The sequence below is a fragment of the Zingiber officinale genome, chromosome 4B (assembly GCF_018446385.1).
Source record: "Zingiber officinale cultivar Zhangliang chromosome 4B, Zo_v1.1, whole genome shotgun sequence".
Classification (NCBI taxonomy): Eukaryota; Viridiplantae; Streptophyta; class Magnoliopsida; order Zingiberales; family Zingiberaceae; genus Zingiber; species Zingiber officinale.
This window is the reverse complement of record NC_055993.1, coordinates 55,167,396-55,184,003: the sequence shown is the minus strand read 5'-3', so window position 1 is coordinate 55,184,003 and position 16,608 is coordinate 55,167,396. Positions and strand designations below refer to the sequence as shown.

Sequence of the window (16,608 nt, the reverse complement as noted above, 5' to 3'; positions counted from 1 at the left end):
TCCAGAGCCACCGGCACCACCTCCTCCGCCACCTCTGCGAACAGCGGGCTGAACCGCAGCAGGTACGGCTCCCGGCACGTCGTCCCCTCCGGGCACACCGCCAGGCCCCCCTCCACCGCCAGCAGCCGCCGCATCGTCGCCGCGTCTCGTCCCCTGTCCCGGGTCAGCCGCACAGTCCGCATCGGCCCCAATGCCTCCGACACCCGGATCGTCTCCGCATCGATTTTTCGCTCTTTAATTCTACTGCCAGATCCTCTGTGATCGGATTCGGTTAAGGGTTTCGGTTTGTAGATCGACTGGTTCTACTGCCAGATCATTTTCATTCAACACAGAGCATGAAAACGATCGGCTTATTTGGGATTTTCTTCAAAATCTTGTTTGCTAAAATGATCTAGTTGGGAAAAATAAAGAGTATAGAAGAAAATGGAATTTTCTTTCTTTGTTCTCGAATAGGGTTTCCGATTTCCATCACATCCGATGGCAGCTATTTTCCATTTGGCATTTCCGTCCATCACCGGCAGGCAGGATCATGGCCGTCCAAGCCCAGGCGGCCGCCGAAGCGGCGCTTCTCCAATCGCTGAATTGCAACAACACAGTTCCAGTGGCGGAATTGCTCGCCGCAGCTCGATTTCTGCTCACGGTAAGAGTTGATTCCGTCATTTCACTTTTAAAAGGTTTTCTTGTCTCCCTCAATTACTGCTCTTTTGTGTCATTCCAGAAAATAAAAATACAAGATGCATCTTTGCAAGCTCGATGTTAATTTTAGGAAAAAATTTATTGCACCGACCTATAAGATTTATCTGTTCTTTAAATATATCTTACAATAACTACTAACATTTAACAGTGACTTAAATGGAATGATGAAAAATGGGGCAAATGCTTGTTCTAGTTTTCAAACTTAAGGGGTTTTTTGACGATCTTAGAACACTAAAAGCGTTTTTGAAAGTAGATAAACCTTCTGGTAAAATGAAAGTTTCCTTTTAATCTTGTCAGGAACCGAACCAGTGCCCTTCCATGCCTTTAGGACCCAAGAGTGTGGGCCTATGGGCATAACTGCTCACCAGAATTCTTTAAGATGGTTGATATGGACCACCATGGGGCTTTTTGATTCTTCTTACTCCTCCCTTCTGGAATTGCAAGCCATGATCCGAAAATTTATTCAACTAGTCTGTTAGTCTGGTTTTGAAATAGGAAGTAGGAGCAGTTTACTGAAAAAATCTTTCTCACTTTCACCTCATTACACTCCCCAAATCAGACAGAAAAATTACTGTTCATGTCTTTCCGTCCAATTTAGCTTCCAATTTTTTTGATAAATTTATATTTACAAACACTTTTTAAAAATGTTTTTAATCATCTAGCCTTAGAAAATTAAAAGTTTCCTTCTTTCGTATCCTAGTACTATGTAGTCTTGCATTGATCAATATCTGACCCTGTGTTGGTCAGGTGGCAATGCTAGCTGGTCTCTTTTGTTATCTTCCCTCTTTGTTCACGAACATGGTATCCATTGATGTTTCTGAACTTTTGCTGAACAATCATTGTTTGGCTAAGGGACAAACATTAGTTATTCAACTTTTTTTCTATGAATTGTGGATGGAAAAAAGGGTGTCTTGATGTTCTGCTGTCTGTAGACAATTTCAATAGCTTTGTAAAATCATGTCAAATATACATTGGCATTTTAAGGATGTAGGTCTTGCGGATGGTTTATGCTGCATTCTAGTGGATGCACCTTGTTGAAATTCTGGATAATTTAATTTGTGTTTTCTTAGTGAAATTCAACTCGCTGCAAAACGTAGTGTTTGTGCAAAATGACGCAAGTTTAAGTTTGGAAACCTTTCTTGACTTTTTTGCATTCAACACTAATGTTGCTAAAGAAGACTAATACTTCTCAATTGAATGACTTTTGCATTCAGGACCTAGTCAATAAGATGCCTGAGGTCCAGCTTGGCCAGAAGAGTGAGTACTTAGAAGAAGATGGAGACAGGGATAGCGATGGGGATGGCAAGGGAGACAAAGATGGAGATTCGGAGGGAGGAGGAGAGGAGCACTCGGAGGAAGACAATGTGGGCCGTGAAAACCCAAATGATGCGAACAGCAATGAAGCTGCAGGAGGTGATGAGGATGATGATGGAGGCAAACCAGATGGGGAAGATGAGAATGAAGGGGAAGAGCCTGAAGATCAGGATCCCAATGACAACAATGAACAAGATGATGACGATGACGACGATGATGATAGTGGTAATGCTGAGGATGAGGGGGAAGAGGAGGAAGAGGATGATGAAGAAGAGGTTGAAGACATAATTCAACCCCCAAAAAAGAGAAAGAAATGAATGATCAAGTTTGACATTTAGCTACTGTTATTCACCTTGCTTTGTTCAGCTGTTTTAAGTCATTAATCTTGGAGAATTATCATGTAATGGACCAGAACAAACTTTGATTTCTGAGAATATACAACCTCATTTTGCTTTCTCAGGTACAGAAGATCTCTAGATAAAGTTATTCCAAAAACAAATCTTATGATCAATGTGGTTGGGATAAAATCTTGGTGATGGCCAGTTAATAAAAAGTGACCATAAAAGGTTGAAATTTGATCCTGGCAGATCAGATGGTTAGAAGATTTGGTTGATTTCCAGTCACTAGTTTTTCTAGCTTTGGAATACTGATCTTGATATGCTATCAATTATTTCAGATATCAGATGAAGGGGGTGGCATACCAAGAAGTGGTCTTCCAAAGATTTTCACATATCTCTATAGCACTGCTAAAAATCCACTCGAGGAAAACGATGAAGGAAGCTCAGATGGAGTAATTATGGCTGGTTATGGTTATGGGCTTCCAATTAGTCGTCTCTATGCTCGCTATTTTGGTGGTGATTTACAAATTATCTCTATGGAAGGATATGGTAAATCCAATTCTTTCTTTATGCAATACTTAATCTCAAGTTCAATTTGTCCTGCTTGAATTCCAATATGGCTCATTCATTGCCTATTATGTTGCCAATACTTATTCGTGATTTACAAACTCGTGCTTGCTATGATTTTTTGATACAAACCGGATGCTATGCTTTTGTTACAATGATTTTTTTTATACAAACCGAATGCTATGTTTTTGTTACAAACCATATACTAGTTGGAGACTAAATGATTGCCTAAGAAGAAAGGAATTAGAGATTAGGAGATGCAGTGAGTAGAGTGGCTGGATAAGCTATCTTAAATGGTAACCTTAAGATTAAAGGATTGATACTCGAATTTAACCTAACCTATTAAGATAAATGGGTAATCAATACTAATCCTTATTTTGATTGTTTAAATGTTGGGCTTCATCTCCTTGCTGTTGACATTTAGTCAGGACCAGATCGCGAAAATCTGCGTGTCGAAGGTAGTTGCAGATTCTATGCTGCCATGTCGCCCTGATGCAGAGTCAACTGGCAGAAATAAAAGGCGGCTGCTCGCGCTGGTGCTGACGGAGTCACACCTGAAGCGCAGGATTTTAGCTACTGGTGATTCAGTGGTTGAATGCCCCCCAGTGAGTAGTGCACAGCAACTTCCAATTCTCTGATTGTTTGGTTGAAAATAATCTATTGTAAACAAAATCTAAGAAGCTTTCACTAAAATGTTCAGTTGCGATCACTTGTAGGAAAAGGAGCAACTGATTACTGCCACAGGCTTGCACCAGTTGCACATTCTGATCTTCTTTTTGGCTGAGTTTCATGTGGTAAATAGTGCTCTTATAATGGTCCTTGGAAGAGCAAAGGTGAATCTGCAGTGACAGAGTAGTGGATTACATTATGTATCATTCTGAATAATTCCATAGCATTGCCTGAGGATGATTTAGTTTAGCTGTTGCAGTATCCACTTTGCATTGATAATCTTCTCTTGGGCAGATACACAGATGGAAGGACTGGGAAAAGGATACGACATCGGCTGAGTATGCCTTCACGACTGGTATATATATGTTCACTATTCTTTGTTTTTTTGTCCCAGATTTGCATCCTTGGATCCTAGTTTGAGTGGTAAAAGTGCAGAACCAGTATATCGTGATGCAAAAGGTTTGAGTTCTCTGACACAGCATTGAATTTGAAATTTTTTCATGTACATTTGGAAGCACAGATTCTACCAATTTTGTAGTTTTATATTTGCATGTTTCTGACTGCTGAGTGACTGAATTATTTTCTGCAGGGAAAGCTATTTCAAAGGAAGAGCTACTGAAACCAAAGGAGGAAGAGAAACCAAAGGTATTTTTCACACACTTCATCTTTGATTTGGTGGTCATGTTTACCATACGTGTCAGTTAATTCCCAAGAGCTATATTTTTTTGTTTCACTTTTATTGTTAGCTATATGAGCACAACATGCTATGCTTTTGATTTATTATTACAGCTATTTATCAGAAAGGAGAATTATTGGTACACTTTTGATTGTTTAATTATAGGCTCTCTTAGTTGGAAGCAAGTGTAGTGCTGATTGTGTAGGAGTGATTTGTAACCCTTATTATTATTTATTAGTTTTTGCACAATTTTTTATGTTGGATCCATTGCTGTCTAGTTGATTTTTATTTGCTCTTTTTGTTTCTTTAAGTTCACTTCCATTTGCAATCTCTTCATATATTAGTGACTAATGGTTGGTTGCTGTTCCTGGATTTGTTATAGCGCTATTGGTTGTTTCTACTAAAGAAAGTTAACTTTTATCAGGAATATTCTTCTGTGATCTTCCTACACAATTGAGAGACTTTGTAAAACCAAAGTAACTAATTTATTAGGTTGAAATGATAGATAGATGAGTGATCTCAGTCTTGGCATGACTAACATTTTTTTTTTTATGTTCAAAACCTTTCATTTTGTTTTGTATGGTTCTCTCTAAGAGCATGGACCTAGTTATCTTTTGACAGCTGAATATGATTCTTTTACTTCATTTGTAATTGCAAATTCAACTTTCTGATACCTTGTGAATCACTGAAGATCCTTATTGCAAGCATTGAAGTAAGCATTGATGTGGTTGAGATAAATGATGAATAGGTCTCTTTTTAAGCATTCAAATTAGTCATCTTGTTACCTGGTGCTCTTACTACTTTTTCAACTATGATTTTTGGTCTTGATTTACTAATATATTATTTATGTGTTTTTACAGTTTACAAATCTCAAGTACTCCAGAGTTGAAATTGATGAAGTGCGGTTCGAGTGGGCTGAATGCATGCTAGATTACATTTGAGACAGTTGTACCTTAATGTGTTAACAGAATGTTATACTTTGATTTTGATATCTATTAGTTAGCTTTTGATGTAAAAAGAATGTTTGGGTATTTTATGGATATTGTTGTAAGAAGATTATTTATATAATTTGTGAATATTTGTGTATTTTATGGATATTATTGAATGAAGAATATTTGTACAATTTGTGAATATTTGTGTATTTTTTTTTGTTATTGTCGGTTTTAAAATCAAATCTGTGCTGTTAGAAAAAATACATATTACATTGGTTTTCCACCGATGTAAAACCGGTGTTATAAAGTAATATTACATCGGTCATTTACCGCTGCCAAAACTGGTGTTATTACACCGTGTATGAAACGGTGTCGTTAAGTGATACTACACCGGTTAATAGCCGATTCGAAAACCGGTGTCGTTAAGTGATACTACACCGGTTTTAACCCGATGTCTAAAATGGCAGACTTTTAACATCGGCTTCATAGACATCGGTCGAAAATCAAATAGACACCGGTGGAAAACCGATGTCTATGAGCGATTTTGTTGTAGTGTTGCTATACGCGCATCCCTAACTAGACCCGAGGTAGCTAATCTGAATCTAGTAGGGTTTACTAGGTTATCTAAACCATGGGACGACTATGGGAGCCCAACCCAAGGACAACTAAGAGTCCAGCACAGTGACACTGATAAAAGTAAAATACTGATTCATGAGCTGATTTATCTTATCTTGCTCTTACTAGGTTATCTGAACCTAGAGCTAGGTTATCTGAACCTAGAGGCGACTATGGGAGCCCACCCATTGGACCGTAGTCCCATATAAACTAAAGCAATACTAAGCATGCTATTTAAAATGCTTCTATGGCATTTAACTGAGCTATTAAAATGCCTACTGTAGCATTTAACTGTACTAGTGATTTTATCGAACACTTGGTGTGCTCTAACTCTCTCTCTATTAGGGAACCACCTTTAGGCACCTGACAGCGTCTAAAACCCCAAAACTAGAAAGGGAAACATGTCTGGCCCATCTAGAGGTGCTCAAATAAACCCTAAACTCGTGAGGAGGGTCAAATACACCCTACGTGCCGAAAAATCTCCATATGGCTGAACTAAAAACATAAAAACATGCGATTAACTACTTATACTACAGATGAGGGGTTACTTACTTCCTGTGCTAGGTTTCTTATAGTTCTGATCGCTAGATTTCCGAAGAAGAGGATCTCTTTGGCGATCTTCTTGAGTCTACACGTTCTTCTCACGGAGAGGAGTGTCCTCGTATCAAAGTCATCGCCGGAAGGTGCTCCTATGACCCTAGGGATGGAACCCTAGGTCCCTTGGGGCTTGGTGTGCCTAGAGGTGAGGAAGAGGGAGAGGGCGGCGAGTTGAAGGTGAGGGTGAGGAATAGTTGCCGATCAAAATAATAAATCCCCACTTAAATTCCCTATTTATATTAAGTGATTAATACGACCCAACTAAATCATAAATATAATTTCTCTCCTCTTCTTTCAGCACACCTTTGCTGGGGCCACCTGGTTACTAAAGTCATGCTATAAGTTGTAGGGTCTAATAGGTCGCGGGTTCAATTCCTGCTTAGGTTATTTTACGTTTTTTTTTTAATTTTGCTACTTCTGCTACTCCAAAAATTCCATAAAAATATTCTAAAATTCTAGAAAAATAATAGAATATTTCTAAAATTTATTTGAGAATTTTCGGGCGTTACACATATGGAAGTGTTGTTTATGAATTCTAGATGAACAGTGCTTTTATTGAGCGTTGAGGGCACCTCCAACTTCATCCGAGATGCCTCCAATTACAAATGTGATTCCCTCGCCTTCAGACTCAATAAACTCCACTAACTATAGTTTATATCTGAGCAAGGACTCCATCCAAGCACTCCGAGGTGCCTTCCATGCGCTCTAGAGTGCCTCTCTATAGTAATAACTTTATCCTCATAGTTCATCCGCTCTAGGGCTCCTTCGTCCTATCTAGGACGCCTTCATGCTGCTCTGAGGCACCTTTAGCATTATTCGCTCGAGGCTAACTTATGTATTTCAATTCCTGTAAAATATGTTAGTCCAAATACCAAAGATACCCTATAAAATAGAGTTATCACAATATATAATAATATTAATTAATTAATTTGACAGTCTTAGGACTATTTAGTGTTGACTTTCAAATTTACTGTGAAACACTAGGTTGACCTAATGCCTAGTGTTTCCTCAACTGGGAACATGTCCTCACCTACTTCTCTCAAGAGAATTTACCTGATATCAAACCGGTCCTCAAGACCATTTTGGCTTTTTCTCAGCATCAAGATTTCAGGACTTTTTATTGGATGTTTGATCCTTGACCTGCCTAGTCTTCCGCATGGTGTCCGCGAACTTCAGGACTTTTACCTAGTGCCCTTGTCTAGTAGGATTTTTTGCCTAATGTCCTCAACCTGATAAGATTTCTGCCCAGTTCCTAGACCATGACTTCCTTATCTAGCCACAAGGGCTTTCCACTTGCCTAATATTCACTAGGACTTTTACCTTGCCTAAACTCACTTAAAACTTTTCTACACATCCATTGTGTAGGAATGGGAGGTCAGATAAATAGTTAATGAGACTTGCATCCATTGTGTAAAGTTGGTACCTCATCTAAGAAGTTGTTGGAAGGTCTCACTGCAAAGTAGAAGACTCTGGCATCAATCTTCTCTAAATAGAAAAAGTAATGGAAGACTCAGAGTATAAGAGTGATTTAGTACAAGCAAAAAATGATGACTACTTCTCAGAGTAGTCAGAAAGAGTTGAGGGTCAATTGTTAAAGAGGAATATGGATGTACTGTGAGACATTGGTGAAGAGTCTTGGAATTGGAAATCAGAGATTGTCTAATAGTTAACCCTTAAAAAAGGTGATGAAATCAGCAAGGGAGAGATGTGGTTAGTTAAGAGCAGTTGGAATTATTATTCAGTGGTCAGTAGGAATTTAATATTGCAAGCGTTCACTACAAAAAATCATGCAAATAATGACAGAATCCTCGACTCAATATAATTCAGTCAGTAATTACCGAATGATTTTAATTCAGCTAGAAAAATACTGACTAAATTTAATTTAGTCAGAAAAATACTGACTGAATTTAATTCAGTCAGAGATTCTTAGCTGAATAATAATTTTAGTTAGTAATTACCAACTGAATTTAATTCAGTCAACAAATCAGGGCTTAGGGGTTTACAGGTTTAGGAGTTCGCGGGTTTGGGGGTTATAGTTTACCGATGGAGTTTAAATTTCGTCGATAATTACCGACAGAATTTGTATTCCGTCAAAAATTGCCAATGGAATTTAAATTTCATCAGTAAACCCAACTAGAAATTAGGGTGTGCGATCTCCCTCTCCTCTCCCCGCGAACTTTCTCGGCAGATCTCACTCTCCTCTCCCCCACGAACTTTCTCGGTGATCACCTCTCCTCTTTGCACCCTCGGTGATCAATAGCCTCGTGTCCTCTCCCATTCTCGGCTCCGCAACTGGCAACTCAAGTATGCTCCTGTCCTCCTTCCTCGTCTCTTCTGTTTCACATGCACACGAGTGGTAGGCCGTCTCTGGGGCCTTCTCGTGGCCTGCCGGCCATCGCAAGGGCCTGCTTGCGGTTGGTGAGTTGTCGTAGGGGGTTGCTTGCGGCCTGCTCATAGCTAGCCGCAGGGGCCTACTCACAGCCACTGCCGACTACCACAAGAGTCAGCTCGTGGCCGTGACCAACCATCACAGGGGATGCTCGTGGCCAATTGTAAGCACTTGCTCAGCTGTAGAGTTTCTTAATTGTAGCATTTCATATTTGAAGCTAATATCTATTTGTTTGAACTTATTTAGACTCATGTAGAGGATCTCAAATATCTGAGATAAACTAAACTTAAATGTGATGTTCAAGAGGATTTGATAGTTTTTATGTCCTTTGTTCTATACATTAGATTTGTTTTACTTGCATTATCTTTTGTTTATTAGAGTTAGTTTCATTATATGTATTGTTATTTCATTTAATGATGCTCAAAGCAACAACATGTGTTTATTAAAAAGTCTAAGTTATAATGATTCCCTAAGCAATAACATGATATTCTAAGTTTGTAATGATACCCTAAGAAATATCATTATATTCTAAGTTTATCATTCATTTACTTTAGTGTGGAGGAGATTTTCGATAATATGATACGAAGATCGTGAGATAAAATTGAATTTATAATGTGATGGAGTCAAAGAAAGAGACCAACAAGCTACTGATATGGATCATGGTAAACCCACTCTAGATGTTAAAGATGATCCATTATGCAACAATGGAGGCTCAATTACAAGGGATAAGGCTAGAAAGATGAAGGAAGCACTTAATGTACTAATTGAAGATGTGAAGGCCAAAGCTACCATTGAAGAAGCTTTGACCAAAAGCAAGTCATTCGATATAGTCAACCTAATTCAAGCCTTAGATGAGCTTAATTAGCACTTAAGTCTCATGTCTATGTAGCAGGGATTTGTAGGCTCAATTTAGACTCAATTTCTACTTTTATTTTGGTTGTAATAAAGTCATAAGCTTAAAATGGCTATGTAGTCTACATAGACCTTTACTAAATGGGCTTTCTTTTCTCCTTTTAGGGGTTTTTTTGGTCACCTTATTGGTATAAATAAAGGGGGTGATAACCACACATGTATCTTTGAAATATTTTTTCAATCTAAAGCACGGTTCATTGAATTAGAACTTATCAAGGCATTTCCTTGTGGCATTCGAAGACTTATCAACCTCCATCCCAAGGTTGTGGCGTCTACCATCTTCTATACTAAGGTTCATGCTTTCCTAAGCATTGGGTCGAGGTTTTTTTCATCAATCTTATCAATTTAGTTCTTTCTTTCTTCTTCCATTCGTTGTGAGTTCTTGAGATATCTTTATCTTTGGATTCATATCATTTGGTATCAGAGCTTTGGTTTTTCTAAATAGATTTCGTTAGCCTTTTTCTTTTGTGCTTGAATCTTTGTTTATTTTGTTCAACATTATCTACTTATCGTTATCATCTCAATCTTAGTGAGTTTTAGTCGTCTTGTTGCTATCCAAAAAAAAAGGCCGAAATTCAAAAAAAAAGGAAAAAAATATTTTCAGCAAAAAAAAGGACCAAAAATAATAATAAAAAAAAAAAGATGAAGGTGGGTATAGAGAATTGTTATTTCTATACTTGTATTTTCCAATTTTGCAACTCCTTTAAAGTCTTGCCTAGTATACTTGCATTTTTCAATTCCGTATTTTCTTTAAAGTCTTGCCTAGTATACTTCGCATCTCCTTTAAAGTCTTGCCTAGTATACTTGCTTTTTTCAATTTCATATTTTCTTTAAAGTCTTGCCTAGTATACTCCACACCTCCTTTAAAGTCTTGCCTAGTATACTTGCATTTTCCAATTCCGTATTTTCTTTTTAAGTTCTGCCAAAATTTAATTCTAGCAAATTTCCTTTCAGTCCTTAATATCAATTTTCAATTCTGTAACTTGTATCTTTATATCAATTCCTATCTTTTATCCTAATACCCTTGGGAGTTTAAATTAGTCAACGAACGCTTATAGGAAAATTGCCACAATTCTAATTTTTTTAAAGCGCTAACATTAGTGAGTTGAGTGATTGAGTGTCAACATATTGCATTAATTGTGACAAGTGGAGAGGAAGCAAGACCTAGAGCAATACTTGAACAACGAGCCTTGAGACAACACTTGGAACGCATGGAAATCAGATTCAATCAAATCCTCGACATATTAGAAAGACAAGATGCTGTAATTTCGGGATTGCAAAATAGCCAAGCTGGTAGATTTCCTACATGAAATTCAAGGCAATATAACCATGATGACAACAGCAATGATGTTGATGATGATGATGATGATGGCATATCTGAGGACATTGATGATAGAGTTTCTAGTGGCAGATCTGGTCATGCTAAAATTGGTAGTAGAATAGGAAGAATGAATGATTATGTTGATAGAAACTTGGTAAATATCAAGATGAAGATTCCTTCATTTCAAGGCAAAAGCGATCCAGACGTATATTTGGAGTGAGAAAAGAAAATTGAATTAGTATTTTATTGTCACAACTACTCTTAAGAGAAGAAGGTAAAACTAGCAGTTGTTGAATTTATTGATTATGCTATTATTTTGTGGGATCAAATTATTCTAAGCAGGAGAAGAAACAATGAGAGACTCGTTGGTACTTGGGAAGAGATGAAATTTATTATGAGAAAGAGGTTCGTACCATCACATTACTATAGAGATTTGTACCAATGACTACAAAGTCTAACCCAAGGATCCAAACTGTGGAGGAATATCACAAGGAGATGGACATTGCCATGATTCGAGCCAATGTGGAGGAGGGCCGAGAAGTAGCCATGGCAAGATTTTTACAAGGTTTGAATTCAGAAATTGCAAATGTAGTGGAGTTGCAACATTATGTGGAGCTGGAAGATATGGTGCATATGTCCATGAAAGTTGAAAGGCAACTCAAAAGGAAGGGTTCAATTAAGTATGGTCAAAATTCATCCACTTGGAAATCTAGTTGGAACAAAAGGGATGATAAATTTGTATAAAAGAGTAAGACTGAGTTTTTGAAGAATAAAGATGTTGGTTCTCCATTGGTCAAAGAAAAAGAACCTATCCAATCTTCAAGAAATAGAGATATTAAATGCTTTAAATGTTTGGGAAGAGGACATCTTAGTTCACAATGTCTAAACAAAATAATTATGCTTTTGAAAGAAAATGGTGATATTGAAACTGAGAGTGAGTCCGAAGATGATAATGTCATGCCACCATTGATGGAAAGTGATGTAGAAGAGTATCCTGTCGAAGGTGAAGCCCTTGTCACTAGGCATGCTCTAAATGTGCAAGTGAAGGAAGAAGATGAAGAACAACTAGACAACATATTTCATACCCGTTGCCACATCAAAGACAATATATGTAGTATGATTATAGATGGGGGAAGTTGCACTAATGTTGCTAGTACTATCTTGGTTGAGAAATTATGCTTACTTACCACTAAACATCCTAGGCCTTATAAACTACAATGGTTGAATGATTACAGGGAAGTTAAGGTCACTAAGCAAGTGTTGGTTTCATTATCCATTGGTAGGTATCATGATGATGTTCTTTGTGATGTAGTACCAATGCATGCAAGTCATTTGCTTTTAGGTAGACCATGGCAATTTGATAGGAGGGTCATGCACAATGGCTTCACAAATAAATATTCTTTTAAGATGCATGGTAAACTTGTAACTCTTGTACCATTAACTCCTAAGCAAGTATATGAAGATCAATTGAGGATAAAAAAAGAGAGTGAAAAAAGAAAAGATTGTGAGAGAAAAAAAATAGAAAAGAAAAGGAGTGTGAGAAAAGCAAAAGTGAGGATGAGAGGAGTGAAAAAAAAAAAGAATGAAAAAGAAACAAAAAATCTAGAGAAAGAGAGTAAAAAAGGGAGCTTTTATGCAAAAAAAAAAAGAGAGGTTAATAGAGCTTTTTATTCTCAACAACCGATGATTGTCCTTTTGTACAATGAGGGTTATTTCAACACTAAAAATCTTAACCCTTTTTTCCCTAGTGTTGTTAAATCTCTTTTGCAGGAATTTGATCATGTCTTTCCTGAAGAAGTTCCTGATGGATTGCCACCACTTAAAGGAATAGAGCACCAAAATGACTTCATCCCAAGAGCAGCCATTCTTAATCGACCAGCCTATAGGAGCAATCCTATAGAGATGAAGGAGCTTCAAAAGCAAGTTGAAGAATTGATGAGAAAAGGGTATGTCCGAGAAAGTTTAAGTCCTTGTTCAGTTCCTGTTTTGCTTGTGCCTAAGAAGGATGGAACTTGGTGAATGTGCGTTGATTGTAGGGATATCAACAAAATTACAGTAAAGTATCATCATCCTATTCCTAGATTAGATGATATGCTAGATGAACTATATGGTTCTTGCATTTTCTATAAAATTGATTTGAAGTCTGGCTATCATCAAATTTGCATGCGTGAGGGAGATGAATGGAAAATTGCTTTTAAGACTAGATATGTTTTGTACAAATGGTTAGTCATGTCATTTGGGCTAACTAATGCACCTAGTTCTTTCATGAGATTAATGAACCATATTTTATGTGCTTATATTGGAAACTTAGATGTAGTATATTTTGATAACATCTTGACTTATAATAAGAATTTAGATGAGCATGTCAATCATTTACAAAAAGTTCTACATGTTTTGCTAAATGAAAAATTGTATGCTAACCTTCAAAAATATTCTTTTTGCACTAGTCAAATAGAGTTTCTTGGTTATATTGTTAGTGCTAAGGGAATAGTCGTTGATGAAGAAAAGGTTAAGGCAATTTGTGAGTGGCCAACACCAAAAATGATAACTAAGGTATGTAGCTTTCATGGGTTGGCAAGTTTCTATAGTAGGTTTGTTAATGTAAAATACGGAAACAAATAATAAATAAATAATAAAGTTTAATGGATGGAAAACCTTAACGGAATTTTTTGGAATTTTTAGAAATTTTTCTGGAATTAATTGGAGCTCGTATGACGTATTTAGAGGGGATGCACTAATAGGCCCGATAAAAGCCTGTTAGAAATACCCGGAAGTGGGAGTTGATTAAGGAATTGAGCTAGGGTTTGATTTAGAAATCCCTAAGTTTATAAATTCCTTTCCCTTATTATCCTTATGCCCTAAGTTTTTCCCTACCGCCGACTCCTCCCCAAGCTCACACGCGACGCCACCCAAAATCCCTCGCCGGTCCTGTTCCCCGTCAAGCCACAACTTCCGGCAATCTTTCTCCCTCACGCGAACACCCTAGTCGCGACTCTTCTCCCTAGCACGAGCACCACAAATCACAGCCGCCGGCCACCCCTCGCGCCAACACCAAAGACGAGCCCGGCCGTTGGTCTCCACCCTCGCGCGTGAGCATCGCAGCAGCTGGCGATCTTGGTCTTGCTCCCTTGCCCGAGCACCCCATAGCTGGCGTTTTCCTCTCCTCGCGCGAGCATCCGACCCCTTTCTTCCTTCTCCCTCATGCGAGCAGCAAAGCCGCCGATCTTCATCTCTTCGAGCTATGCCCTAATTGATGCGGCAAGTACTCTTCCTTTGTTGATACTAGTAGGTCTAGTAGGCAAGAGGATGTCAGGTTTTTGCGAGTGTCAAAGATGTTCCTGTTTGTTCCATGCTCTTATCTTGGATTTAGACGACTACGCACGAATTTGGTGTTGCGTTCTTGTGGGGGGTTGCAGTCTATGCTTTTGTTTCCCAAAATTTGTTGTGGAATTGGCATGATTTTAGCTTGATGTAGTTTCGAGTTTCAAATGCTACTCCAATGTCTGGTTGATTGTGTTCTGCAGTTTGTATGATTAGTGTGTTTTCATGCATTTGAATTTTTCCTGAGTTGTTGTGGCTATTTTGCGGAGTTGGGTTCAAATTCTGGAATAGGCCCAAGTAGGCTGTGTATTTTGATTCCTGCACCATTGTGATAGTATCAAATTTCTAGTGAAATTTGGATATAGTTTATGGATTTCAATACAATGCTGCAATTCGATGGATCTTAGTGTGTTTCCTTGGTGGTTTTGTGATCTCCGTGAATGCTGGGATAACAGGATTGGATGGTTGATACAGAGGTGGATTCGATGTTGACCTTGGTTTTTTTTTATTCCGCTGCAAACTTTGTGATTGAATGGGTTTCTGTTTTGGCTTTTTGGTGGTTTGAAATATTGGGTAGTGTAGTAGGAATTCTACAGGATTGAGAAAGGATGAGGAGCTAATTGAGATCTGGAATTTTTGGTATTAAGAACTTGGGTTTGCATTACTTCTAGTTTTTATCCTTTTTGTACTCATTAAATGTCAGACTGATTTGGTGAATGGATTTGGGATATTTTGAGTCGAGTTTGAAGCTGCGATGGGTTCCCTGTGTTGCTGGAATTTGGTGCCTGATTTTGAATTCCGGGTCAGATTTGGAATTTCTTATTTGATTTGTCTATTTGAAGTCGAGATGGCTTAATTAGGGTTTTCTGTTTGAATTGGGTTTAGGTAACAAGTTGAGGTATGAGGGGTTTTGGTTGTAATCATATGATTTGTTGCAGGACACTGATACGAGCCAAGTGTTCTGAAGTGGAGACAGCCTAGCACAATCGACAAGTAAAGGCGGGTACTTCTTGCTTTGTTTCTTTTAGTGCCTTGATATTGGTGCATGAACTATTTTGGATAAGAAACTATTTTACCTTGACTCCATTCTTATTTTTCCTGCGCTTGATACTTCCACGCAATCTTTGAGAAATTCATTTCCATATCTATACAGTCTCTTTTGTTGTCCATGATCGGCAGCAGATACTAGATACCATGTTTGTATGCTTTGACTGTTGCTTATTTATGTACGATATTGAGCATGCTGGCTTCATGTAGCATACCCGTTTTTGCTTATATATATATGATGACTATTGCATTGTTCGTATCATGTCATTGCATGCATGCCGCATCCTCGGTCACTCGAGAGAGTGGTAGCTGGAGTTGATGTCGCTTGTCCTGTCGTGCCGCACTCGGCCACTCGTGTTAGTGGTAGCTGGAGTATGAGCGGCAGGGACCCCCTTCGCTGTGTAGCTAGTTAGCTACTCAGCACCTGTCCATCCGGTCACTTGCGGGAGTGACGGCCTTTGGGTGGTACAGTTGTCATTGATCCGGCCTCTCGACCATACAAGGGTCATGGTGCAGAGAGGTGGGCGGGGTGACCATCCATGCATACGCTGTTATTATGCCTGCTTTGGCTGCTGCTATTTATTTGCTTACTTATGCTGTTGTGGTATATTTATGTTGCCGTTGCTTCTTGCTGTTGTTCACTTATGCTGATATGCTGTCTTATGTTGAGGTATGCTCACGTTGTAGGTGGTTAAACCTTGGTTTATTAATTGGAAATGTTTATATACCTTACACATTACCTCTGTAGTTATGAGCAGTACTGTAGCATATTAGTATCATTTCTGACTTTCTATATCTAGCCTAGGATATGGTTCCAGGTATGAACCTTTTTCATGGTTTATTTTTGTATCTGCTATTCTCTTATGAGACTGTATTCCTTTTGGGTATTCTTTATTAGTTGATTATGTTCATGCACTATCTCTTTCCTTACCCGCTAAGTTCCAATACTCACCACCCCACAAAATGGTTTTCTTTCACCAGGTAATAGGTAGATGAGTCATGGATGCTTGGAGAGATGCCGGCTGCCAGCCCTGGGTCCTACGTCACACTCGAGGATAGTTTTCGTTTTGATTTTGTTATCGTTTGGGGTGGTATATTGATTTTGTGTATTCTATTTTTTGAACAAGTCGATGTGAAATTTTGGGTCAAGTCTGTGATGACAGGTATTTTTATTGGTGTCGTTGTTGGTTTTACGTTCGTATCGTTTTATGTCT

At 38.3% G+C, this 16,608-nt stretch overlaps 2 protein-coding genes across 2 annotated transcripts; both read left to right on the top strand.

The window, feature by feature from the left end:
* The first annotated feature begins 529 nt into the window (after positions 1–529).
* LOC121978263 (phosphopantothenoylcysteine decarboxylase subunit VHS3-like) lies at positions 530–2,469 on the top strand. Its single transcript, XM_042530631.1, has 2 exons — positions 530–640; positions 1,911–2,469. Exons 1-2 carry the CDS (start codon positions 530–532, stop codon positions 2,325–2,327), a joined length of 528 nt encoding a protein of 175 aa, XP_042386565.1. The 3' UTR covers positions 2,328–2,469.
* Positions 2,470–3,304: 835 nt separating this feature from the next.
* On the top strand, positions 3,305–4,044 carry LOC121978262 (MLO-like protein 7). Its single transcript, XM_042530630.1, has 3 exons — positions 3,305–3,520; positions 3,632–3,748; positions 3,879–4,044. Exons 1-3 carry the CDS (start codon positions 3,305–3,307, stop codon positions 4,002–4,004), a joined length of 459 nt encoding a protein of 152 aa, XP_042386564.1. The 3' UTR covers positions 4,005–4,044.
* Positions 4,045–16,608: the final 12,564 nt, after the last annotated feature.